This window comes from Eubalaena glacialis, chromosome 15 (genome assembly GCF_028564815.1).
Source record: "Eubalaena glacialis isolate mEubGla1 chromosome 15, mEubGla1.1.hap2.+ XY, whole genome shotgun sequence".
Lineage (NCBI taxonomy): Eukaryota > Metazoa > Chordata > Mammalia > Artiodactyla > Balaenidae > Eubalaena > Eubalaena glacialis.
This window is the reverse complement of record NC_083730.1, coordinates 91,738,637-91,765,832: the sequence shown is the minus strand read 5'-3', so window position 1 is coordinate 91,765,832 and position 27,196 is coordinate 91,738,637. Positions and strand designations below refer to the sequence as shown.

The 27,196-nt window shown below is 42.2% G+C and overlaps 1 protein-coding gene across 1 annotated transcript in view; it reads right to left on the bottom strand.

The window, feature by feature from the left end:
• Positions 1-4,673, bottom strand: part of PIWIL1 (piwi like RNA-mediated gene silencing 1) — a 33,930-nt gene extending 29,257 nt beyond the window's left edge. The window contains exons 1-2 of the mRNA XM_061170405.1: positions 4,572-4,673; positions 4,143-4,254 (exon numbers count right to left, since the gene is read on the bottom strand). Coding sequence (XP_061026388.1) covers positions 4,143-4,254; positions 4,572-4,673 — 214 coding nt within the window. The remainder of the gene's footprint in view (positions 1-4,142; positions 4,255-4,571) is intronic.
• Positions 4,674-27,196: the final 22,523 nt, after the last annotated feature.

The following is a 27,196-nucleotide window of genomic DNA, read 5'->3' as shown; positions in this document are numbered from 1 at the left end:
TTCAATGCTGCAATAATAAGGACATGTTTTTTAAGAAGCAGCTTCAGCGCATCTTTTTGACCAGAGTTTTAATTCAATGAAATTTTGCTCTGTTGAACACAGCTGAACATGTCAAATATTCTGAGTTTCAAAAGAACTGTGAAGAACCAAGCAAGAGGCATCACACTTCCTGATTTCAAGCTATACTATAAAGCTGCAGTAATCAAAACAGTATGATACCGGCACAAAAACAGACACATAGACCAATGGAACAGAATCAAGAGCCCAGAAATAAACCCAGGAATACATGGTCAACTCATATCTGACAAAGGAACCAATACTATTCAATGGAAAAAAAGACAGTCTCTTTGAATTATCGCTTTCTCAGGGTATATGCCCAGTAGTGGGATTGCTGGGTCGTATGGTAGTTCTATTTTTAGTTTTTTCAGGAACCTCCCTACTGTTCTCCATAGTGGCTGTATCAATTTACATTCCCACCAACAGTGCAAGAGGGCTCCCTTTTCTCCACACCCTCTCCAGCATTTACTGTTTGTAGATTTTTTGATGATGATCATTCTGACTGGTGTGAGGGAGGGAGACGCAAGAGGGAGGAGATATGGGGATATATGTATATGTATAGCTGATTCACTTTGTTGCACAGCAGAAACTAACACAACACTGTAAAGCAATTATACTCCAATAAAGATGTTAAAAAAAAAAAAAAGACAGCTCAATAAATGGTGCTGGGATAATTGGATATTCATATGTAAAAGAATGAAACTGGACTCCTATCTTACACCACTTACAAAAATTAACTTGAAATAGATTAAAGACTTAAATGTAAGACCTGAAACCATTAAACTCCTAGAACGAAACAAACAAAACAAAAAGCTCCTTGAGACGGGATCTTGGTAATGATTTTTTTTTTTTTTTTTAAGATATGACACCTAAAGCACAAGCAACAAAATAGAAAATAAACAGGTGGGACTATAAAAAACTTCTGGACAGCAAAAGAAACCACCAACAAGGTGAAAATACAACCTACAGAATGGGAAAAATATTTGCAAACTTTACATGTGATAAGGGGTTAATATCCAAAATATATGAAGAACTCATACAACTCAATAGCAAAAAACCAAATAAGCCAATTTAAAAAACAGGCAAAAGACCTGAACAGACATTTCTCCAAAGAAGATATATGAAAGACTAATAGGTACATGAACAGATGCTCAACATCACTAGTCATGAGGGAAATACAAATTAAATCCCCAATGAGCTATCCCCTCACACCTGTTTAGAACGGCCATCATCCAAAGGACAACGATACCATATGCTGGCATGGATGAGGAGAAAAGGGAATCCCCGTGCACTGCTGGCGGAATTTTAAATTGGTGCAGCCACTACGGAAAACAGTATGGAGGCTCCTTAAAAAATTAAAAATAGGACCACCACATGATCCAGCAATTCCACTTCTGGAAATATATCCAAAGGAAATGAAAATACTCACTCAAAAAGATATCTGCACCCCCATGTTGGTAGCAGCATTACTGACAACAGCCAGGACATGGAAACAACTTCAGTTGTCCATTGATGGATGAATGGATAAAAGAGTTTGTGGTGCATGTATATAATGGATTATTATTCAGGAAATAATAAAAACAGGAAACCCGACCACTTGTGACAACATGGATGGGCCCTGAGGGCATTATCCTAAGTGAAATCAGTCAGACAGAGAAAGACAAATTACTGTATGATCTCGCTTACATGTGGAATCTAAAAACATACAGAGAAAACCAACCCCAAAACCAAACTCATAGAAACAGAGATCAGACTTGTTACCAGAGGCAGAGGGTAGGGAAGGGAGAATTGGAGGAAAGTGTCTGAAAGTACAAACTTGCAGTCATAAGATAAATAAGTACTAGAGATATAATACACAACACGATGACTATAGCTAACACTGCTGTAATGATATACAGGAAACTTATTATGGTAGTGAATCCAAAGAGTTCTCACACAAGGAGAAAATTTTTTTCCTCTTTTCTTTTGATGGTATCTTTATCAGAAGATGGGTGTTAGGTGAACCTAATGTGGTAATCATTTCACAATACATGTAAATCAAACCATCATGCTGTATGCCTTAAACTTAGACAGTGATATATGTCAATTATTTCCTCAATAAAACTGGGGAAAAACAATAAAAGCAAGTGACCTGGAGGTGATTTTTGGAGTCACTGGTTTCAGCACTTGATTCCCACTCGGGATTTATTCTTGTCATTTCTGGCCTCTGAAGATTTTCCAACTCTCTAGCCAGATCAGATGAATTTTAAAAAGATATTTTAAAATTTAGCACATTAAAGGTATTTAGTTGGAGGATATCTAGCCTGCTATAATGCTGGATACAGAATTCTCACTTGGCTTGTATATTTAAACCTCATGCAAGTTTCTATTGTTAGAAACATTTGTAATTTACTGTGATATATTTATTCTAATAGAACAGATTGTACCCCCCCTGCTCACCTTTTGGATTAAATGGGTCATTTAAAAAAGAAAGAACTGAGGCAGCTAGACAAAGTGACTGGATAAAATCCTATAAATTTAAGGAGATTAATTCCCATAAAAGAATTGTCATCAGGCACTTTGAAGTTTGAAACATCCTGTAGTACCACAAAAGCAACAGATGTAATTAGATACATAAAGCAACAAATAAAAGGCCCCTTGTCTTCTAATAGATTCTTCAAATGAAGCACTATTAACCACTGATGTATTTTTCCTCAAAATTTTCTATACAGAAAATATATACATACACATAACACGTATTTACTAAAAATACAAAGCTGTTTTACAAGTTGCTTTCATTTCAGTCAAGTTTTCACATTCTTGAAAATGGCTAAATGGTACTCTGTTGTTAAAGTACAGTGGGTTTTACCTCTTATTGGGTAGGGCTTTCCGGTGTCTGGGTACACTACCATGAGTGTAACTGCTGATAAAAGTGTACTGCTGCTACACATTACAAAATGCCATCCAAAAGTTAGTACAATCCCACAGGGAGCACAAATTCCAGTTTTACAATTGCCAACATTGGCAAAAAGTAAAATGGAGAATAAACAGATGTTTATTCTGTTTAAAAAAAATCAGTTTAATTTAAACTTAATGATAAGGCTTAACATTTTATTGGCCTTTGTATTTTTCGATGCTTTGCCCTTTCCTTTGTCCACTTTGCCAGCAGCTTGTTAATATCACAGATTCATAAGACTGCTCTGTGTATCAGAGAAATGAGCTCTTCCATCATTTCAGTTAAGTTTCCAGGTTGTCTTCTGACACTGACGTTATTTGTCATAGCTTGATTCACACCACTTCAAGTTCATTTTAGATTCATTCATGTTTTCTTCTAATCGTATGGATTTCATTGGTTATGACTAAATATTCGGAGTACATGGAAATGTAGTGCAAGGCACAAAGCAAGGAACCGGGTTTGTTTTCTAGTTTTCCCTTTGCGTCAACACTATTTTATTGCCCATTTCCCATGCCCATCCCAGGGTTTAAAAGCCAACGTGACTATATGAATTCTCCCTATGTATACATGGGTCTGCTTTTCCTATACCAAAACCAAACTTAATAACTGGAGAAGAATCTTACACCAAGCATCCAATTAATTAGTTTTCGCAACAATGCAGTGAAAAAGCACGAGTTTTGGAATCAGAACCGGTGTTCTGACTCTACTGGCTGTCACAACTTTGACCTCAGTTTTTGCATCTGAGAAACAGGATGAACCAAAACAACACATGTGAAAATATGTTTTCTAAGTCAAAGTTACAAATGCAAAAGTTGGTACAGCTTTGATGAAGTCACTAAAGATGCCGAGAGAATGTTCTAAAATGATTCATGCATAATAAGCAAATTTATAATCAGTTTAGAAGTTGCTTTGTAATAGCAAGTGTGGGGCTCTGGTAGGCCGGGGTTCATTTCCAAGGAGAAAAGAAATCCTGTGGCCCTGCCCTCCCGGGCAGGCTGCAGTTTGAGGGAGATGCTGCTACACTCTCAGGGGCCGCTGGGAGTCCCTTTTCTTCATGCAGAGCTTTGGTCACCATCCACACCTAACGCTGCAAGCGCGCGCACACACACACACACACACACACACACAAGCCTCTTCACGCTCCCTTCACCTTGTGACTGGGCCGTCGTTCCTACTGTTCCTCTCTGTGGTCCACGGCCAACTAATTCCCCCTCGGCCGGTCGCTGCTGAGGTCTAGGCTGAATATAACCAGGCTGCTGACTCTGCAGTTACATGCAAATAAAGAACAGCATTCTTTTTATGTCAAGAGGTCACAGATATCAGAGGCAATAACTACTCAAACAAGTCTAGGGCATTTAAGCAAAACGGATCTAAATTACTCATCAAATATTGTATCCTCAGAAAGAAATTTCTTCAAGAAGGGTCGCCAACTGAAGGCAAGCACCAGCTTCCAAAATCCACAGGACACAGAACGTCAGCTTCCTTGTTCAGCCCCTATCCCTTCACAGGACACGGTCCTTAAACTTCTTTTTGACAGTGCAAGCTGACGAAGGCTTAACAACGCTGTGCTTTAAGACACAGCGGGCTCTCCGCTGTCAGGAAAGGGGAAAGCACTCACGTGCTGCGCCGCCTCCTGACCACGAGCCCTTCCTCTTGCTCTCGCTCTGGCTCTCCCAGTCATTCTTCTTTTTCTTGAGAGGAAATAATCATGAAGACAATACTCAGTGTTCACAGTTATATTTGAGTGTTTCTACAACGTTACCTTTAAACTGATTTGGTTGAGATTCTAAAATAACCTCCTGGGTAATCACATGCTTTTCTAACCTCTTGACATACAGTCTAAGGCAATATCCCCACCTTCGATAAACTTAAGTGCTCCTGTGCTAGGTGGTGGCCCTGAAGTGGAAGACTTAATACACTATTTCATTTTTCAACTGGATTATTTATTATAAAGAGACTTAGGAGGATAAAACTGTTAAGAGACTGAAGGTGCTGGTGACTAGTTCTTTCTTTCACATCTGGACGTGGAACCTACTATGAAAGAGGGCACCAATGGCAAGTTTTATGCCAGGCTCTTTACGCAATTCTTATACATACGTCACTATATCTTCCAGGATCTTCCCACAATTCCACGTGTAGCTTAATCTTTTCTACCACATCATTTATGTCCCATAATTTCATTCTTGGTGAGGGGCATCCACTTCGTCTCTAAAGAAAACTGACCGAGTCACTCGTCTCTAAGCTACTGCTTTGCTGCTCCTACCACGTCTGATGAACGAGTCTCTCCATTTCTTCAGCAACACCATGTGCAATGAGTGAGAACCTCATGTGAGCCAGGATCTGGGTCAGGCATCAAGTATATTCACAGTACTATGCATAGAGGTTCCCCACCCAGTCACCCCCAACCACAGGGTAGAAAGCAGTACCATCAGGTCATCATCGGGAGAGACCTCAGAGCCAGACTGTCTGAACTCTACTCCTTCATGTAAGTGACCTTGAGCAAATCACATAACCCAAGACTCATGTCTTTATTTGCAAAACAGCTGTAATAACCTATACCACACAGGTCAATTGTGCGGCTCAATGAGAACACACATAAAGGCTTACAAAATACCTGGCACACCATGAGAATTCAACCCACGTGAGCCCTGGTGGAAAAGGCAGACGAACTACAAATTCTTAAGTCTAACAAAGGAACTAAGAAGCATGTTCTTACAAAGAGGAAAACAGAAGCTAATTTACATACTGAAGAGGTCTGTCTGCGATGAAGCTCACATTTAAACTGAGAGGTAGGAGGACTAGGAACTGGAAGGTAGGTGGTTCCACTCTTGGGACAAGAGGGAACAACCCGGGACTAAGTGTTGAGAGCTCGGCTTGTCTGCAGAACGGAAAGATGCCCGGTGTGACTGAAGTGCAGTGAGCTTGGATTTGACGCTCAATTCGAGGCGAGACTACTGCAGGTTCTAAACAGGGGCAGATGATGACATTATTTACAGTGGAGATCACTCTGCTTTAAGTCAGGATGTCTTTTTCGTCTCAGTTTTCTCAGCTTCTAAAAGTTTTTGTCCCACGGCAAGCTTCCTAGAAAGACAACTCTAACGACACTCTCCACTTTGTCTCTCCAAAGACCTCTTTGACTTCGCAGCATGTTCGAAAGGACTGAAAATACAGTAGCTCACCGCACTGTAAAAACCAACCCAAGTCAGCAACTCCCCAAGAAGGTTACACGATACGACCTGCGGAGGCGCCAGCATATCCGAACGAATTTTTCATACCATCATCAAGTATTCCGTATTTGTACCATGTAGACCATGACCACGGCTATACATACATAACTTACACGCTGGGCCCACTGGCATACATGCCGGTCTCTTACTGGGGGACAGAATCAAAGTCGGAGGCCTCTGCCTTCGACTCTAGCAAACGTGGCTTTCCTCCACTCAGCAGCCATGATAAATTGCACGGTTCCCTTTGCCCCCCCGGCACATCCTTTGCTGAAGCGCCTTACCCTCCTCTCTAACATGGAAGAATCCAGCTTGTCCTTCAAGGACCAGCTCTTCCGCCCTCTCCCGCCAAGCTGTGCGCACGCGGATTACACCAGCCACGCGGCACGGGTGATCAGTGTCACCCCCCCGCATACACACACTTCAAGAGCTCCTCCACACCTGGCGGCTCATCAGTGCAGTCCCTCGCACCTAAGCCCAGAGCCTGGCAACCCAGCAGTGACTGTGGGTGTGTGTGAAGAACCGAGGAATGAGCTCAACTGCCGCCCCAGGAGCGAGGATTTTTAAACCAGTGCAGCAGTTCTCAAAGCGTGATCCCTGACGGGCAACACCTGGAACGTGATGCAAACGCGAACGCGACGGAGGTCCCAGCCCCGCCCTGAGCCAGAAGCTCGTGGTCAGCAGGCTGCAGGGGCTTCTGATGATCACTGAGCCCGAGGACCCCGGAGGACGCTCCCCGCGGCATCAAAGCCGGGACGGGCAGGGCCACCCCATGCCGCAGCCCGCTGCACAGGTGCGGGGCTCAGCTGCGCCCTCCCCACCTCAGCATCCCCCAGGCTGGACCACAAGCTACCCCCTCACCCGGAAGTGAGAAACCCAGCCGGTGCTCAGAGGTACCGCACCAGCTACAAAGGACGTCCGGGTCAAGTGGACGTCCACCCCGGGGGCGAGGACACTAGCGTCCACCCCAAAAGCGCAGCCGCTCGCCGCTGCCCCCCAGCCCGCCCGGCCACCCCGCCCCCACCCACGCCCGAGGGGGGCAGAGGCCACCGCAGTCCGGGCCGCCGATGGGCTGAGCGACCGCACGGTGGAGGACGCCCCTCCGCAGGGCCGCGGCCTCACCAGGCCCGCAGGCTGGAGCGCGAGAGGAACCGCAGTGCCGGTGCCGGTCCGCAGCGCCGCCCTCACAGGACGCTCAGCCTCGCCGACGCCCTCGCCGCACTAACAGTTGCCGCCGCGCTGCCAACGGTTATCTCACGCCGGATCCCTCCGCGCCGGGACTTGAGACTTGGCGCCCCGACGCCGGACCAAACGGACACCGGCGCCTCTCGGCACCACGGAGCCGCGCCGCCCGCTCTCACCTCGCCGTCCGCTGTGGGCGATTGCGGGGCGCGGGAGCCGGCGGGAGGGGGCGGGGTCCTCTTTTTCTGGGCGGATGGACACTGACTTCAAGGGGTAAACTGCCCTGCACGTGAAACCCAGCTAACGGCGAGGCGGGCGGCGGCCCGCGCTGCGCGCTGATTGGCTGCTGCGCGGATGGCGGTTTCAGTGGGGCACCGGCAGAGGCAGGGCCAGATGAGCCCCGCCCAGGCTCCGCCCCTGCCTCGCCAGGCCCCGCCCACGCCTTGCCCGAGCCTCCCGTTGTACCTGGAGCATCCGTGACTAGGTGTGGACGAGGATTGCGGTGTGCTCGGTTCGTTCCTGCTCGTGGAGCAGGTCTGTGCGCTCAGCACGCCCTCGGTAAACTGTGAAATTGTGACCAAGTGTGTGTTTTGAGTGCCTGCTGTTTAAAAAAAAAAAAGAAATGAAAAGGACTCAATTTTGGGCTGGCCCCTTAAAATGATAAGGTATTTCATTTATCAAATAAGAAAATGACATTTGAATTTTGCCCCCAAAGAAAGAAAACTGCATTCTAGAGCCAGAATGCCAGCGGGTGTGTACCTACGCATTTAACTTTCCACATCAACAAATTGGGTGCAGAGTGAATGCAGTGTGTTCCTGTGGATGACAGTGGTTCTCAAACGTGCCCTGCATCAGGGTCACCTGGAGGGCTGGTTCAACCACAGATCGCGCCGCTGCCTCCGCTAGAGACTCTGAGTCAGCAGGTTCCATAGGTGGGACCCACTAATTTTCATCTCTGACAAACTGCAGAAGATGCTAATGCAGGTGGTCCAGCGTCTGCCGATAGCAGAGGCACTGAGCTAGCTAGATGCCCTCAACAGGAGTTCATTTCCTCACTGGGCAAAAACCAGCACAGTTAAAGCTACTGTAAATATTGTAAAATAGAACGGAATTATTTGTCAGGCTGGGAAGTGGGATGGTTGGTGACCAGGTGACCAGTTAAGTCCAGTAATAATTCAATAACTTCTTTATAATGGGGGGTAGGGGTAGTGCGTCTAGGGACTGGCTTTAATGGGGCGTTTATACAGCAAAAATATTGTTTCTTATTCATTAAGAGGGTATACTTCGGTGGAGGCGGGGGTTGGAGAGGGCTGCAGTCTCATCCGTGAGCTGAAAGGAACAGGCTAGATTTCAGTGTTTCCCACAGTAGCTTGATTATAAAAAAATCCACTGGGGGAACTTCTGAAAACACACACATTCCCAGGTAATGCTGATTCCATAGGTTTGGGCTGGCAGCAGGGAATTTTCTTTCAACAATAACACCAAGTGATTCTCATGCTCAGAGAAGTTTGAGAAATGTGAGGCAAGCTCTGTGATCCTGACACCTCCGTCACTTAAAGAATTCATGAGAAAAGGCAAGACACTTGAAGCGAGGAGTAGTTTGGAGGGAGAAATGGCCTCACAAAGGTTTTCACCTTTTTTTTTTGAAGGGCTCAATTTGGAATACAATATGAACGTCAACTTTCCCAGAAAGGACATAAAACCTTAGTAGAAAGATGTTCTGTGAAGTTTTGCCAGCAGATGGAGCTGTAGAACAAGAAATATATCTTTACAGCCTCAACTCACAGTCGGGGAGAAAAATATCGCAAATGGACGTTAGAGGGTAGAAGTGACACTTTTCCCTCTGTTTATTTTCTCTATATGCCTGAGACTTCTTGGAACTGCTGAAGATACAGCGCTTGTCTGAAATACCACTGAGCGTCTTGGTGTGTGCAATGTATGAAACTGGTTTCTAAAGAAGTTGTGAGACAGCAGATGGAGGCAAAGCCCATCATTCTTCCGATGTTGCAAACATCACATCTCACAAAGCTCACCTAAAACTTAAAAAGAAAAGCTCAGAAAGAGAAGGGTTGGGAAAGTTTTTTTTTTTTCTTTTTAAGTTTCTATGTTGACAGCATGACCAGGACCCCAGTGGCATCAGTTTTGGGAACAACGATGTATGTGTCTGATTCTGGAAACTGGAAACGGAATGGATGTAGGTTCTCCTCCCAGGAGCTGGGTCAAGGGGGCGAATCAACACTGAAAGTGAGCAGAGTGCAAAAAATGATCTGAGTGCTTGGAGGGAGGGTGGGTTGGAAGATGCTTCGTGGAAACGATGCTGTTAAAGTCTTGAATGGGGTTTGCAGGGAGCCATGGGGAAAGTATGGACAGAGTGTGGTTAGGGAATTGCAGTTGGTCCAGCAGGAGTGATGGGACATGTAGGGGAGTGACAGGTGATGACACTGAAGGGACAGACCAGGTTCTAGAAGTTGAGTAATGAAAACTGAACATCCTGACTGCTGGATGCACCCTGCTAGCTGCTGTGAATAAAATACACTCTGTCTTCTTGTTGATGATGCTAAGGCCAGGCCATCTGGAATACACATCAGAGGTGGGCCGGTCACCGAATAGGAGGAGAAGCGGCAGCTGTGGCAAACGGTAGCATAAACACAGTACCTGAAAAAGTCAGTGACTTCTGGGTCCCAGGCCATCCTTACCAAGAGGAATGAGGTCCCAGATTTGCTGGGTCTAATGAGATTTCATTGTGGTTGTTTGTTTTGTTTCATTGGGGGGAAAATTCACATAACATAGCATTAACCATTTCACAGCGAAGAGTTCAGTGGCATTTAGAACATTTGCAGTGCTGGGCAACCACACCTCTATCTAGTACCAGAGCATTTTCATCACCCCAAAATAAAACCCCGTTCCTATTACGTCGTCACTCCCCATCCCACCCTCCGCACCTTCCCAGCCCCTGGCCGGCATAAATCTACTTACTGTCTCTATGGATTCATCCAGTCAGTTCATTCCATATCAATGGAATCACATGTGGTCCTTTCATGTCTGGCTTCTTTCACTCAGCATCATGTTTTCAAGGTTCATCCGTGTAGTAGAACGTGTCAGTGCTTCATTCCTTTTTATGGCTGAATAATATTACATGGTATAGATAGACCACCTTTTGTTTATCCATTCATCCACCAAAGGATGGGTCTAAAGTTTTTACAGAGAAGCAGGAACCTTTGTGGATTCCTATTCAGCTCACGGCCATTAAGTTCATGACAGCTGCTCTGAAGAGCTTTCCAGTAGAAGGAAACACAATGAGGGAAACAGACAGAAAAATCCCAAGTTAGTTTAGGTACAAATTGGTAAATGTGGTCTTGGTTGATGGTGGCAGGTACGTCAGAAACTGCTGGCTGGAAAAGAAAGTTGGTCAATCATTGTGAGTCCCGAGTGCCACATGCAGGAGTTTTGTCGACCGTGTTCTGTAACCCATCAGCTTCTGAAATTTTTAAAGCCGAAAACCACGTAATCAGAGCACTTTTTGACCTAGTTTCTTTCATTCCAAGATGGCAAAACCTCTTTAAAATCATAATCCAGATTTTGTAGGTAAAGTGATAGATGAAGCCTTTGAAAAAGAAAAAAAACTCAGAGCAAGTTACTGTGAATTCTTCAACCGTAATTTTCTAAAGCAATTGCCCCCTCCCTTCATATTTATCTTGGTTCTGATCTGGTTCTGTTGAATTACAGAACTGTCCAGCGTCTCACCTGCCCCTTAGGTACCTGATCTACCCAGAGGAGCAGAATGGAAAGGTGGGTGTGTGCCCCCAGGTACACACACACAGCATGCACAAGCACATACGCACACACATACAAGCACACATGCACACACACGTGCACACACGCACACGCATGCACACACGTGCGCGTACACACACACACACACACACACACACACACACACACACACACTGAATACCTGGGGATATTTATTGTAAGGGAGGGCGATGGGTGAGGCCAGAGTGTATCTGTTCTCTAAATACAAATTTGTAATTAAACTCTGAATATCACAGTCTGGCCACAGGTGGGATGTTTTGGGGTGGGGAAAAGAGAGCACTGACCTGGGTCTACAAAACTGGCCCGGTTCTGTTCTAAGGAGTGGCCCTGGGCACCACTTAAGCTCTCTGAGTTTCCTCCACTCTAGAAAAGGAGGCGTTGGCCTGGACCAGCACTTCTCACAGTGCCGTCTGTGGACCAACAGCAGCCCCACCTGTGAGTTTGTACAAAATGCAGATTCTCAGGCGCACCCCGCACAGACCTGCTGAACCGGGATCCCTTGGGACGGTGCCCAGGGCTCCGCGTTAACAAGCCTTCCTCGTGATTCTGTTGCCACTTACGGCTGAGAGGTGCTGGCGTGGGAACTGTGCCCTCGGTGGTCTCATCTTTGCTTCCAGGCTCCCCCAAGTGGTTAAAAATAATTTCTAACTGCCCAGCTTTAAACCCCAGCAAGTTTCTCGGTCAGAGTCAGTACCAGTAGCCCCCAGCCCGCAAGACGTCCCCCACTCACCTCTGCAAACAACCTCACCCAGCCACACTGGCCTTTGGGGCCAGACATGCCGAGCTCAGTCTTGGGGCTGAGCTTGGGGCTCTAACCTGGTTCTTCCTTCTATTAGGGACACCTGCCTCCAGGAGGGACTGGCTTCCTCTCCCATCCAGGTCTTTGTTCACATGCCCCATCCTCAGAGGGCCCTTCCCTGAATACCCATCCACAGGGCTCCCCTCCCCACATGGTCACTCTCTCTCTCCAGTCCATTCCTTCATCTGCTACCACAGGGCCTTTGCACGTCCCATTTCTCTGTTTGGAAGCTCTTTCCCCTAGATTGTCACTGCTTTCCATACAAATGTCCCCTGCTCCCAGGACCCTTCCCTGAGTGTCCCTCTACCCACCTCCCATCACCCTAACCCTCACCCTGCATATCAGGTCCTAGGACTCCATAACAAATTACCACAGACTTGGTGGCTTAAAAACAGAGAAATTTATTGTCTCCCAGTTCTGGAGGCCATAAGTCTGAAGTCAAGGTGTCGGTTGGCAGGGCCATGCTCTCTGAGGGCTCTAGGGAGGAATCCGTCTTTGCATCCTCCAGCATCTGGTGGCCCCAGGTGCTCCCTGGCTTCTGGCTGCCGTGCTCCAGTCTCCGCTCTCTGGGTTCATTTGACTTCCTTGAGTGTGTCCCTGTGCCCTCTCCTCCTGTTAGAAGGATGCCAGTCACTGGATTTAGAGCTCACCCTAAATCCAGGATGATTTCATCTCGAGATGCTTAACAAATTAATTAAAGATCCTATTTCCAAATAAGGTCACATTCTGAGGTTCCTGATGGCCATGGATTTTTAGGGCACACTATCCTACCCACTACACCCTGCTCTATGGGTTGTCAAGGTCATTTGTTACCTGACATTACCGGCTTATTTATTATTGTCTAGCCTGATAGAATAAAATCTCCATGAGATCAGGGAATGTGCTGCATCCGCATGGATATTCCCAATTTCCACAGCGGTGCTTAGCACCCAACAAGCTTTGTAAGAATCTCCGTTAACTAAATAATGAATGAATGAATACATGAATGACTGAGTTCAATCTACAGTCCCGCCCTTTACTCCAACATTAGCCAGACCCTGGTGCAATCACTTCTCCCACTGTTGCCCCCATGCCCTCAGCATCTCTGCTCTGTGGTCCTTCTTCCAACAGTAGGGATTTCAGCTGGGCACTGTCACTGACCATCATGTTCCTCCTCCTCCTGGTTAATTCCACCTGCCTCACCCCTCTGGGCTGTCATGAACCTTCACAGCCTCCACAAGCCCCCCCACAGTCCTTACCCCACCGGCCTTTCTACTGCTCCAAGAAAGGTGAGGTCATTGCCATGAGTGCCGAGTGTCAGGCTTCCATCAGCCTCATCCAGCTGAACCCTTTCGTCTGTGCTCTGGATCCCCCTTCCTGCTTTCTCAAAGATTTCTCTCTATCACAAGTCCTCACTTTTATCCTCAGCTCTCCTCTCTACTGGGGCTTTCTCCTTGGCGTGAGTCTTCCTCATCTTAAAAACAAAGCAAAACGAAAGAAAAGAAACCCCTATCGCTGCTCTTTCCTCTTTCCCCTTCCTACTCCACCTCCTTGAAAGAACGGCATACGTTCTTTCTGGCCCATCACCTCCCATCCACTTCTTACCCTCCCAAAGTATGATTTAGACTCTCTAAGAGACCTTGTTTCCGAATCCAGTGGACACCTGTCAGACCAACCTGTCTTCTCGGTACCTTCTGAGAGGGATGCTGGCTCCATCTATCCTGACAACATCCCATCTTGCCTCCTCTGATCTGGGTTCGCTTCCTCCACTCTGGTTGGTCTTTCTTTTTTTTTTTTCTATAAATTTATTTATTTTTTATTTTATTTTTGGCTGCGTTGGGTCTTCGTGGCTGCGCACGGGCTTCCTCTAGTTGTGGCGAGCGGGGGCTACTCTTCGTTGTGGTGTGCGGCTTCTCATTGCAGTGGCTTCTTTTGTTGCGGAGCACGGGCTTTAGGCACGCGGGCTTCAGTAGTTGTGGCTCGCGGGCTCTAGAGCGCAGGCTCAGTAGTTGTGGCACACGGGCTTAGTTGCTCCGCGGCATGTGGGATCTTCCCGGACCAGGGCTCGAACCCGTGTCCCCTGCATTGGCAGGCGGATTCTTAAGCACTGCGCCACCAGGGAAGCCCTGGCTGGTCTTTCTTTGTATGATTCATAGGAGTTTCTTCTTCTGTCCATCTCCTAAATATCAATGAGGACCAAGGTTCTCAACATGTGGCCCCCAGGTCAGCAGTATCAGCCTCACCTGGAAACTGTTAGAAATGCAAGTTCTTGGATCTCACCCTACATCTGTTGAATCAGGAACCCTGGGAGGGGGGCCAGAAATTTATGTTTAACCAGGCTGCCAGTTGATTCCAATTCACCAGAGAGTTTGAGAACCACTGAACTAACCAGTGGGCTAAGGGGTTAAGCTTGCCACCTTCCTCAGTCTTTTGAGGTGTCTCACTCTTTTGGGGTACCATGATATCAAATGATCTCTTCAGCTTCATGGACGTGAAGTCTGTGTCAAGCCTGTGTTCAGCTCCTGAGCTTCGTAGTGGTATATTCTAGTAGCAGTTACTCTATCTGAACTAATCCTGTCTTCAGTTGCTTTGGCAGTGGTCTTGTAAGCAGGATGTGCAGGATAGCTGTAGGAGGTAAGGAAAGAGCTTCTACTTATAACTAATTTTTTTTAATAAAAAGAGAAATTAAACTTTAATAATGTTTAAGATGTAGATGACACTGGTGCCTTCTGGGGTGCCTGTATCTCTACGTGAGGCACCCATATGCAGGGGGTGACAGACATCCCATCTCCCGCCTGTTGTCAGACTATTTTGATGGGCTGCAGCTTGTGTGTGGCCCGGCAGGCAGCGGCTCGGGTTACATTTTCCAACTCTCTCTGAACCAACCCTCACGAATTGCAAGAGCAGCTTGAAAAGATTACTGCAAAGAAACCATGGGTGGGAAAAAAAAAACCCAATGAAAAATGCAAACATAAAGGATCATGAGAGATTACTATAAGCAACTATATGCCAATAAAATGGACAACCTGGAAGAAATGGACAAATTCTTAGAAAAGCCCAACCTTCCGAGACTGAACCAGGAAGAAATAGAAAATATAAAGAGACCAATCACAAGCATTGAAATTGAGACTGTGATTAAAAATCTTCCAAAAAACAAAAGCCCAGCACCAGATGGCTTCACAGGCGAATTCTATCAAACATTTAGAGAAGAGCTAACACCTATCCTTCTCAAACTCCTCCAAAATATAGCAGAGGGAGGAACACTCCCAAACTCATTCTACAAGGCCACTATCACCCTGATACCAAAACCAGACAAAGATGTCACAAAGAAAGAAAACTACAGGCCAATATCACTGATGAACATAGATGCAAAAATCCTCAACAAAATACTAGCAAACAGAATCCAACAGCACATTAAAAAGATCACACACCATGATCAAGTGGGGTTTACCCCAGCAGTGCAAGGATTCTTCAATATACGCAAATCAATCAATGTGATAAACCATATTAACAAACTGAAGGAGAAAAACCATATGATCATCTCAATAGATGCAGAAAAATCTTTTGACAAAATTCAACACCCATTTATGATAAAACGCTCCAGAAAGCAGGCATAGAGGGAACTTACCTCAACATAATAAAGGCCATATATGACAAACCCACAGCCAACATCGTTCTCAATGGTGAAAAACGGAAACCATTTCCTCTAAGATCAGGAACAAGACAAGGTTGTCCACTCTCACCACTATTATTCAACATAGTTTTGGAAGTTTTAGCCACAGCAATCAGAGAAGAAAAAGAAATAAAAGGAATCCAAATCGGAAAAGGAGAAGTAAAGCTGTCACTGTTTGCAGGTGACATGATACTATACATAGAGAATCCTAAAGTTGCTACCAGAAATCTACTAGAGCTAATCAATGAATTTGGTAAAGTAGCAGAATACAAAATTAATGCAGAGAAATCTCTTGCATTCCTATACACTAATGATGAAAAATCTGAAAGAGAAATTAAGGAAACACTCCCATTTACCATTGCAACAAAAAGAATAAAATACCTAGTAATAAACCTACCTAAGGAGACAAAAGACCTGTATGCAGAAAACTATAAGACACTGATGAAAGAAATTAAAGATGATACAAGCAGATGGAGAGAAATACCATGTTCTTGGATTGGAAGAATCAACATTGTGAAAATGACTATACTACCCAAAGCAATCTACAGATTCAATGCAATCCCTATCAAACTACCAATGGCATTTTTCACAGAACTAGAACAAAAAATTTCACAATTTGTATGGAATCAAAAAAGACCCCGAATAACCAAAGCAATCTTGAGAAAGAAAAACGGAGCTGGAGGAATCAGGCTCCCGGACTTCAGACTACACTACTTAGCTACAGTAATCAAGACAGTATGGTACTGGCACAAAAACAGAAACATAGATCAATGTAACAGGATAGAAAGCCCAGAGATAAACCCATGCACATATGGTCACCTCATTTTTGATAAAGGAGGCAAGAATATACAATGGAGAAAAGACAGCCTCTTCAATAAGTGGTGCTGGGAAAACTGGACAGCTACATGTAAAAGAATGAAGTTAAAACACTCCCTAACACCATACACAAAAATAAACTCAAAATGGATTAAAGACCTAAATGTAAGGCCAGACACTATCAAACTCTTAGAGGAAATCTATATGCCAATAAAATGGAAACCTGGAAGAAATGGACAAATTCCTAGAAAGGCACAACCTTCTGAGACTGAACCAGGAAGAAACAGAAAATATGAACAGACCAATTACAAGCACTGAAATTGAGACTGTGATTAAAAATCTTCCAACAAACAAAAGCCCAGGACCAGATGGCTTCACAGGCGAATTCTATCAAACATTTAGAGAAGAGCTAACACCTATCCTTCTCAAACTCTTCCAAAATATAGCAGAGGGGGGAACACTCCCAAACTCATTCTACGAGGCCACCATCACCCTGATACCAAAACCAGACAAAGATGTCACAAAGAAAGAAAACAGGCAGAACACTCCATGACATAAATCACAGCAAGATCCTTTTTGACCCACCTCCTAGAGAAATGGAAATAAAAACAAAAATAAACAAATGGGACCTAATGACACTTAAAAGCTTTTGCACAGTAAAGGAAACCATAAACAAGATGAAAAGAGAGCCCTCAGAATGGGAGAAGATATTTGCAAATGAAGCAGCTGACAAAGGATTAATTTCCAAAATATACAAGCAGCTCATGCAGCTCAATATCAAAGAAACATACAACCCAATCCATAAATGGGCAGAAGACCTAAATAGACATTTCTCCAAAGAAGATATACAGATTGCCAACAAACACATGAAAGGACGCTCAACATCACTAATCATTAGAGAACTGCAAATCAAAACTACAATGAGGAATCACCTCACACCGGTCAGAATGGCCATGATCAAAAAATCTACAAACAATAAATGCTGGAGAGGGTGTGGAGAAAAGGGAACCCTCTTGCACTGTTGGTGGGAATGTAAATTGATACAGCCACTATGGAGAACAGTATGGAGGTTCCTTAAAAAACTAAAACTAGAACTACCATATGACCCAGCAATCCCACTACTGGGCATATACCCTGAGAAAACCATAATTCAAAAAGAGTCATGTACCACAATGTTCATTGCAGCTCTATTTACAATAGCCAGGACATGGAAGCAACCTAATTGTCCATCGACAGATCAATGGATAAAGAAGATGTGGCACATATATACAATGGAATATTACTCTGCCATAAAAAGAAACGAAATTGAGTTATTTGTAGTGAGGTGGATGGACCTAGAGTCTGTCATACAGAGTGAAGTAAGTCAGAAAGAGAAAAACAAATACCGTATGCTAACACATATATATGGAATCTAAAAAAAAAAAAAAAGTTCTGACAAACCTAGGGGCAGGACAGGAATAAAGAGGCAGATGTAGAGAATGGACTTGAGGACACAGGGAGGGGAAAGGGTAAGCTGGGATGAAGTGAGAGAGTGTCATGTACATATATACACTACCAAATGTAAAACAGATAGCTAGTGGGAAGCAGCCGCATAGCACAGGGAGATCAGCTCGGTGCTTTGTGACCACCTAGAGGGGTGGGATAAGGAGGGTGGGAGAGAGACGCAAGAGGGAGGTGATATGGGGATATATGTATATGTATAGCTGATTCACTTTGTTATAAAGCAGAAACTAACACACTGTTGTAAAGCAATTATACTCCAATGAAGTTGTTTTAAAAAAATGATGGTGAGTAAAAGAAGCCAAAAACAACAATTAAAAAAAAATGAAACATAAGGAAACAACAAGAGCGTCGTAGAGCTGATACTTCTATTCATGGTGCAAACTCTTGGCAGTCCTAAATGCTGAATTATTCAGATTTAACAATCACATTGCTCTCCTGAAAAATATTATTATTAATAAAAATTATTTCAGTGATAAAAAGCTTTTATTAAATAAAAATTTCATCTTTAAGATGAAAGGTGATCTTTATTTTGGAGTATATTTTATCCAGATTTTAATTTTTGATCTTTATTTTGGAGTGTATTTTATCATGTGCCTAATATAGTGGTATATTGTAAATATGTGTAATGGTATATTATAAATAAACACATCTCCAAGTTTTGCTGTTATGGGTGCGTGTTTGGAGGCCACTGGGCTGCAAGTGGAGGTCCACATCTGCAGCCTGGTGTACCTGCCCTCTGCCTGCTTGTCTAGCTCTGTCCCTTCCCACTGCCAACTCCGACTTCCCGTGGCAATGAACTTCAAAACAGCTCCGAGGCGCCCCTCCCGGGTGTCTTTTCCTAATTTTTCTCCACTGTGGATTAACATCCTCCTATCCGGAGCCCTTCGTCTCTGTGATGTATCCAGGATCACGCTCACCACTCTGTACTGTCAATGAAGTGCATGGATATTAGTTTCCTTCATTATTTTGAACGCTCACTGATGACAGAATCCCTGAGTCACTCAACTTCACGTCGCACAGTTCCCGCAAGCGTAGGAACCCAGGAAATGTTTCTTGAATAAATGAGCACAGCTGACCATGTTTGGCTTTACTGAAAGCCTCTGGACACCTTACTCATTTCCATCCTCATGTGCCTTTCAGAAGTCAGCCGGAGGGTGTAAGTCACTTGCCGTTGGCGTCTAAGTTCTCTAACACGTGTGTTTATTTCTCCTTCAAATAACGTGTCCTTCTCTCTGAACTTTTTTTTTTTTTTTTTTCCTTTTGCTGATAGCTGTGGGTTTTTTGTTTTGGGCTGTGCTGTTTTGTTTGGAAGTGGCAGTAACAACTGGCTGTGTTACTCCCAAATTAGATTAAGTGCAATTTCCTCATACCTGGGACTCCCAAGGGCCATTTCCCACCTCCTTGCTCTCATAACCCCTCCCCCAGCAACTTGGGTTCCGTTTTATATTAGTCTCAACTACTTATGATGGCTCCCAAACCTTTGCCAGTGAATGCTTTTAGACGTTGGCATGTGAAACAATTCTGGCCAAAGACCCATGAGAGGCTGTCAGCTGGGGTCACTAAAAAAAAGAAATAAAAAGAAGGCGTAACAAAGAGATGATCCATCCTGGCTCCAGACTTTGAAGTAGATGATGTCCAGAGCTGCTGTGACTCTAAGCAACGTAACCCGAGAGAACTCTTTTTCAGGGCTGAAGCCAGTTGAATCAGGGATTTCAAGCTGATCTTGCCGCCCAAGACACCCTAAGTCAAGATGTTCCCACCCCAAAATGTGGGTCATTGCTCCCAAGGAACTTACACGTGAGCAGTCCCAGCTCCAAGCCTGAACAATGATCCTATAGAATGGAACTGCGCCTGCAGATTGCAGGGATTTCAAATTTTAGAAGGCTTTCTAACTGATTCTCATGTCAGTAGATAAGATCAAATTTTGGGATCCAAGTTATGTTTTTGAGTAAGTTTTGAAGCAGAAATGAAATTTAGAATTTAGTTGGGAAAACATGCCATTTTGACAAACATGCTGCCTATCTTGGTAAACTTCAAGGGTGACTATTTTGAAGTAAACAACTACCCTAAAATATATGCTCTTGTTATATTTATCCATTGCTCATTAATCTCTATTCTGAATAAAGCTGAACCTCCACCTCCACAGATATCCAAGTTACTTTGTACGTTAGTAAAAATTGTCACGTTTCAGCATCTGTAGTATGTGGAGCCCACGCGTGAGAGAATACTTTGAAAAATATCATTCAGAAAAAGGTTCAGATTGTCTTGAATAACAATAATAAAATTACATACACATAATTAAATTTGTTGGTAGAAATTTAATAGTTTAATAGTATAGTTACTCTGGGTTTCTAACTAGTATAAATACGTCTCTCTTGGAAATGGTCCAGCATATGAACTCAGCAGTAGCAGAGGGGAATGATTTTGGTCATGATGGGCCAACCCAATCTATACTATTAATTATTTACATATTGGTGCCTTTGAAATTTCATCCATCTTCACTTCATTTCTTTAAATTCAAAGAGCAAAAACCAAACACTTAACAGTTTTGCTTGCTACAAAATCATGATCAATTAGCTTGAGCTCTGTGACCTGAGGTGTCACTGATCTATTGTGAAGAAATGTACGTGGTGAGGATTTTCTTCTTACATTAGTCAGAAGGGTCATAGAGAATTACACTGAAAGTGTAAGTTTGGGGCGATTTGTACCATACGTTGAGCGGAGCTTGGACTTTAGCATTAGACAGACCTTGGATTGAGTATATGAGATCAGTAGTTGTAAACCTTTAGAAATCTGGAAGTTGTGGGCCTGGTTTTAGAAACACACATGTATATACGTGAATGTGCATGCAATTTCCTACACGTTTTCAGGATGTTTTGGACCCTAGTGAATCCCTAGCTCTACTCTGGCTGTGGACTGGGTTGACCACACTGGGTATTTTTGCATCCTAAGTGCCCAGCCTATACTAGTGCCACCGATAGCATTTCTATTTAGGAGGGGCAATGGGACACACAGAGGGGAAGGGGACTGGGGCCCTTGTCTGGAAGCTCGTTTGCATGGCAAGCACAGTGCTGTGATTAAGTTTTAGAGGTACACGGGCTGGCTTGGGTCATGGTTGATAGATTATGGGGGTAGCTAAGCCCTCCCATACCGCCACCACTTGCTGCCACTGTTAGAACCTCACAAAACTAGTGGCTCAATAAAAAAGAATGAAATAATGCCATTTGCAGCAACATGGATGGACTTAGAGATTATCATACTAAGTGAAGTAAGTCAGACAGAGAAAGACAGATATCATATGATATCACTTATATGTGAAATCTAAAACAATGATACAAATGAATTTATTTACAAAACAGAAATAGAGTCACAGAAGTAGAAAACAAACTTATGGTAACCAAAGGGGAAATGGGGAGAGGAGGGATAAATTAGGAGTTAATAGATACACACTACTATATGTAAAAAAGATAAAAAAAGAAGGACCAACTGTATAGCCAGGGAACTATATTCAATATTTGTAATAACCTATAATGGAAATTAATCTGAAGAAGAATATATATATATATGTATAACTGAATCACTTTGCTGTACACCTGAAACTAACACAACATTGTAAATCAATTATTCTTCAATAAAAAATAATAGTGGCTCAGTTTACATCTGTTGAATGAATAAATGATGGAATACATATCTACGGGTGTGTGACCCTGGGAAAATCACAGCTCTCTGATACCCAGTGTCTCATTATTATATTAGAACCAACAATTCCAGCCTCATAGGATCATCGTGAAAATTAAATGAGATAATATACTTAAAACGCCTAAAACTATTCCTCATATAGGGCAGGTGCACAATAAACCTTAGTGCTGGGCTGAGAATGGGGACCTATAAGTCAGAGTTACAGGTAGACAAAGTTACAGTACTTTGGTTTTGCTTCAATGAACACAAAACCTTATTCATTTGATAAGTGATGATGCATGAGAAATTTTTGCTATGTTAAATTTTGTTAATAAGAAGCAGGGATAAGGTAGTCTTAATTGGGTTGAAGTTTATCTTTGCACTTCAAGGAAGGTGTCAGATGCAAAGCAATGGTGTGAGCAAGGTTACAGAGGCAGATTTAACCTGCTTAAGAGACAAAACTGTTCTCAAACTGCATAAGGTATCGCATATAAACTGCTACTAGTACATTACTTTTATCTGTTTAAGGTGAATCTCTATTTGTAAACTCATCATTAGCAGTTTATCCTTGTTGCTATGTATGTTTAAAATTAGTCAAATTGTGGGCTTCCCTGGTGGCGCAGTGGTTGAGAATCTGCCTGCCAATGCAGGGGACACGGGTTCGAGCCCTGGTCTGGGAGGATCCCACATGCCGCGGAGCAACTAGGCCCGTGAGCCACAACTACTGAACCTGCGCGTCTGGAGCCTGTGCTCCGCAACAAGAGAGGCCGCGATAGTGAGAGGCCCGCGCACCGCGATGAAGAGTGGCCCCCGCTTGCCACAACTAGAGAAAGCCCTCGCACAGAAACGAAGACCCAACACAGCCATAAAAATAAATAAATTAAAAAAAAAAATTAGTCAAATTGCCTTTCAAAACATTCCAAAATTCCTTCCCCCCTCCAATCAAACCTGTTACTCTTCCATTTAATCCTGATCTGTAACACTTAATGTTTTTAAAAATAAAAATAAAATGTTTTGAAAACTTGGAAAATAGTAGGAAAAGCTCATCTATCGTCTCAAGAAACCAATAATGCGTTTAACATTTTGGTGTATTCTAATCTGTGCTTTCCCCTACGATTATACGTATATTTCTTTCAGCTGTAGCTATGCATTGAATTTTATATCCCATTTCCCTCTTATCATATAATGATCCTATTATGTAAATTTCACATGCCATTTTAATGACATGCTATTAAGTAGGCTTGTCATAAGTTGAAAAACTATCTCTTTTTGAGTTAATTTTTATATTGATTCTAAATTTTCAACATTGTAAACAATGTCTCACCCCACATGTAGTTTTTTCTTTCTTTTAGAAATACCTTTAGGATAAGTTCTCTAATCCAAGTATTCTCTCCCAATCAAATGTTCGTTTTTTTTAGGGCCCTTTGTATATTGTAAGATTGCTTTTCAAAAAGAGTTGATTGGGCTACTTTTCATTGGCACTAGCCAGGTAGATGTAAGTTTCACTGCATCCTCTCCAGTGCTGGGTTTTATCATTTAGCAAAAAATGTAGGATCTACTTGCAGAAACTATAAAGTCACATTGAAGGGCATAAAAAAAAAGATCTGAATAAATGGAAGGCCATATCACGTTCTAGGATGGGAAGACAATCTAAAATGTCATTTCTTCTAAATTAATTTATAAATTGAAAGTATTCAAATTAAATCTTGTATTGGGGAGATTTTTTAAATGGTCTTATTATTTGTATGGGAGGATAAATTAGAATAGCTCTCATAAAAAAGGAAACTAATGACAAGGCAGTAGCTTTTCTTACCAAGTATGAAGACTTGATTCCAAACAATATGGTATTGACATTGGAATTGACAAATAGACCAGTGGGAATAATGGGTGATAAGAAATAGATCCCAGTATAAATGGAATTTGATAGAGCAAAGGTGATTTTTCAATTTGGTAAGAAAAAGGTTTTTTAATAAATGGCTGACACAACCAACATAGTTTCTAGAGGAAAACCCCATTGCATTTCTAGCTTACAGTGTATACAAAATCAACTTCCTGATGGACTAAAGATTTACACGTAAAAAATAAACAATACAAATATTTGAAGAAAATTTGGGAGACTGCAAGTTGCAGCCTAGGGGTTAAGGAGGTCTTTATAACTTAGAAAACCCAGAAACTATATATGTATAAGTATGTGTGTGTGCATATATATATATATATATATATATATAAGATATTTAAGAATGTAAGATTTTGTACAGCAAAGGGTACCATGAATAAAGCACATGAACAAATGACATTTTGGGACAATCTGGAACACAGATGACAGATAAAGTGTTCACAGCTATAACATATGAAGAACTCTTCAATCCATTAGAACAGCAAGAAAAGGATATGAATAGATATTTCAGAAAGGAGCATTAAAATGGCCAATAAGATGTTAAATCTCTCAAGTAGTAAGATGCAAAAGACAATAACATCAGGGATAAAAAGAAAGTATCTATAGGGCAGAAAAAGAGGTCACAAATCAAGGACTGCTTATCAAAATAACATCAGACTATTTAATATCAACACTGAAAGCTAGAAGTCAGGGAAGAATATCTCCCACATCCCAAGGGAGAGTGATTTCCAACCTAGAATGTTCTACTAACTCTCTCCATGGATCAAGTTTAAGGATAAAATGAAGACATTTGAGAAATGCAGGGAATTAATAATTTACTTCCCTTTCTCAGGAAGTCACTGCAGAATGTGTTTCACCAGATCAATAAAGGGATAAACCAAGAAAGAGAAAGTTCCAGATAGGATAATAGTTAAGGGAAATTCCAGGATGATAATTCAAGGAGGTCTTGAGACACAGTGTTTGTGTAGTCTTGAAGACCCATTGGCTCAGAGGTAGTGGCAACCTTTCTTCATGTCTCATTGGCCAGAAATGTGTGACACATGCTTTTATGAACCAATTGTTAGCAAGGATGTGACATTTCCCTAAGATCAGGCCAGTCTGAGGTCCGTAGCCGAATGGGGGTGGGGTGGAGGTGGGTACAGTCTTGAACAAATTCAGGTTCTGTTAGACAGGAGGAAAAGGGTATTGGGGATGCTGGTTAGGCCAGGGACAATATCTGCTCCAACCACTACAATCATATATTAATAAATATATGTAAGTGTGTATTCCAGGTTATTGAATCTCTTCCAATAAACTGTATATAAAACTGTGTCAGTTCTAAATTGTTTTAATTACTATTGTTTTCTAATGTATTTTAATATCTGATGAAACATTTTACCCACTTGCTTTATTTTCCTTACTGGTTAATTTAACCACACACCTAAAGAAGAATTAATATAAATTCTTCACAAACTTGAAAAAAAATAGGAAGGAACATTTGCCAAGTTTTTGTGAGTGTGTGTTTTTTTTTAATGAAGCCAGCATTACCTTGATAGCAAAATCAATCAAAGCTATCACAAGAAAAATATAGACCAATATTCTTTATGAAATAGGTGCAAAAATCCTCAATACTAGCAAACTGAATCCAGGGCATATAAAAAAGATTATATGCCATGACCAAGTGGGATTTATTCCAGGGATGCAAGGTAGATTTAACATCCACAAATCAATTAATGTCATATACCATATCCATAGATTAAAGAACCAAAAACACAGGGTCATCTTAATATATGGAGAAAAAGCATTTGACAGAATTCAATATTCTTTCATGATAGAACACTCAACAAACTAGCAATGGAAAGGAACTTCTTTAATCTAATAAAGGGAATCTATGAAAAACCCATAGCTAATATTAGATTTAATGGTGAAAGACTGCTTTCCTTCTAGGATCAGGAACAAGATAGGAATTCTGCTCTCACGATATCTGTTCAGCAATGTAGTAGAAGTTCTAGTCAGGGTAATTAGGCAATAAAAGGAAACAAAAGCCTCCAGATTGGAAAGAAAGTAGTAAGACTATCTCTATTTGCAAATGACATGATCTTGTATATAGAAAATCCTAAGGAATCCAGCAAAAACTATTAGAACTAGTAAACAAGTTCAGCACAGTCATGGGATACAATATCAATATACAAAAAACAGTTGTATTTCTATACACCAGCAATGAACAAACCAAAAATGAAATTTAAAAAACAATTCTGTTTACACCAGCATCAAAAAGGGTAAAATAATTAGGAATAATTTAACAAAAGAAGTACAAAATACATACTCTGAAAACTAAAAAGTATTATAGTTTTTGAAAGAAGATCTAAAAACAAACGGAAGGGCATGCAATGTTCATGGATCAGAAGACTTATATTGTTAAGATGAAAATACCCCCCGATTGATCTACAGATTCAACACCATCCCCATTAAAATCCCAACTGTCTTCTTTGCACAAATTGACAAGCTAATCCTAAAACTTACATGAAAATGCAAGAGACCTGAAATAGGCAAAACAGTCTTGAAAATGTAGAACAAAGTTGGTGGACTTATAATTCCTGATTTTGAATTTTACTACAAAGCTACAATAATCAAGACATTACTTTACTGATTTTAGGATAGACATTGATCAATGAAATAGAATTGAGAATTCAGCAATAAACGCTTACATATATAGTCAGCTGATTTTTGAGAAGGTTAACAAGACAATTAAATGAGGAAAGAATAGTTTTTTCAACAAATGATGCTAGGATAATTGGATAGCCACATGCAAAAGAATGAAATTAGACCCCTATCTCACACAGCTTACAAAAATTAACTCAAATTGGATTAAAGACCTAAATGTAAGAGCTAAAACTATAAAATCTAAGAAAAAACATAGGAGTAAATCTTCCTGACTTTGGAGTAAGCCATGGTTTCTTAGCTATGACACCAAAAACACAAACACAATTAAAAATAGATAAATTGAATTTCATCAAAACTTTTTAAAAAAAATTGTGCTTCAGAAGACACCATCAAGGGCTTTCCTGGTGGCACAGTGGTTAAGAATCCACCTGCCAATGCAGGGGACACAGGTTCGAGCCCTGGTCCAGGAAGATCCCACATGTCGCGGAGCAGCTAAGCCCATGCGCCACAACTTTTGACCCTGTGCTCTAGAGCCCACGAGCCACAACTACTGAGCCCACGTGCTACAACTACTGAAGCCCATGTACCTAGAGCCCATGCTCCACAGCAAGAGAAGCCACCACAATGAGAAGCCTGCGCACCGCAACGAAGAGTAGCCCGCACACCGCAACGAAGAGTAGCCCCCGCTTGCCACAACTAGAGAAAGCCCAGGCGCAGCAACGAAGACCCAATGCAGCCAAAAATAAATAAATAAAATAAATTTATATAAAAAAAGGACACCATCAAGAAAGTTAAAAAAGCAGCTCAAAGAATGAAAGAAAATATTTATAAATTGTATTTTTGATAAAGGAGTGGTATCTAGAATATATAAAGAACTCCTACAACTCAGTAATAAAAAGACAAATAACCTAATTAGAAATGGACAAAGAAGATACAGAGAAAACATTTAGAAATGGCCAATAAGCATATGAAAGATACTCAATATTACTAGTCATCA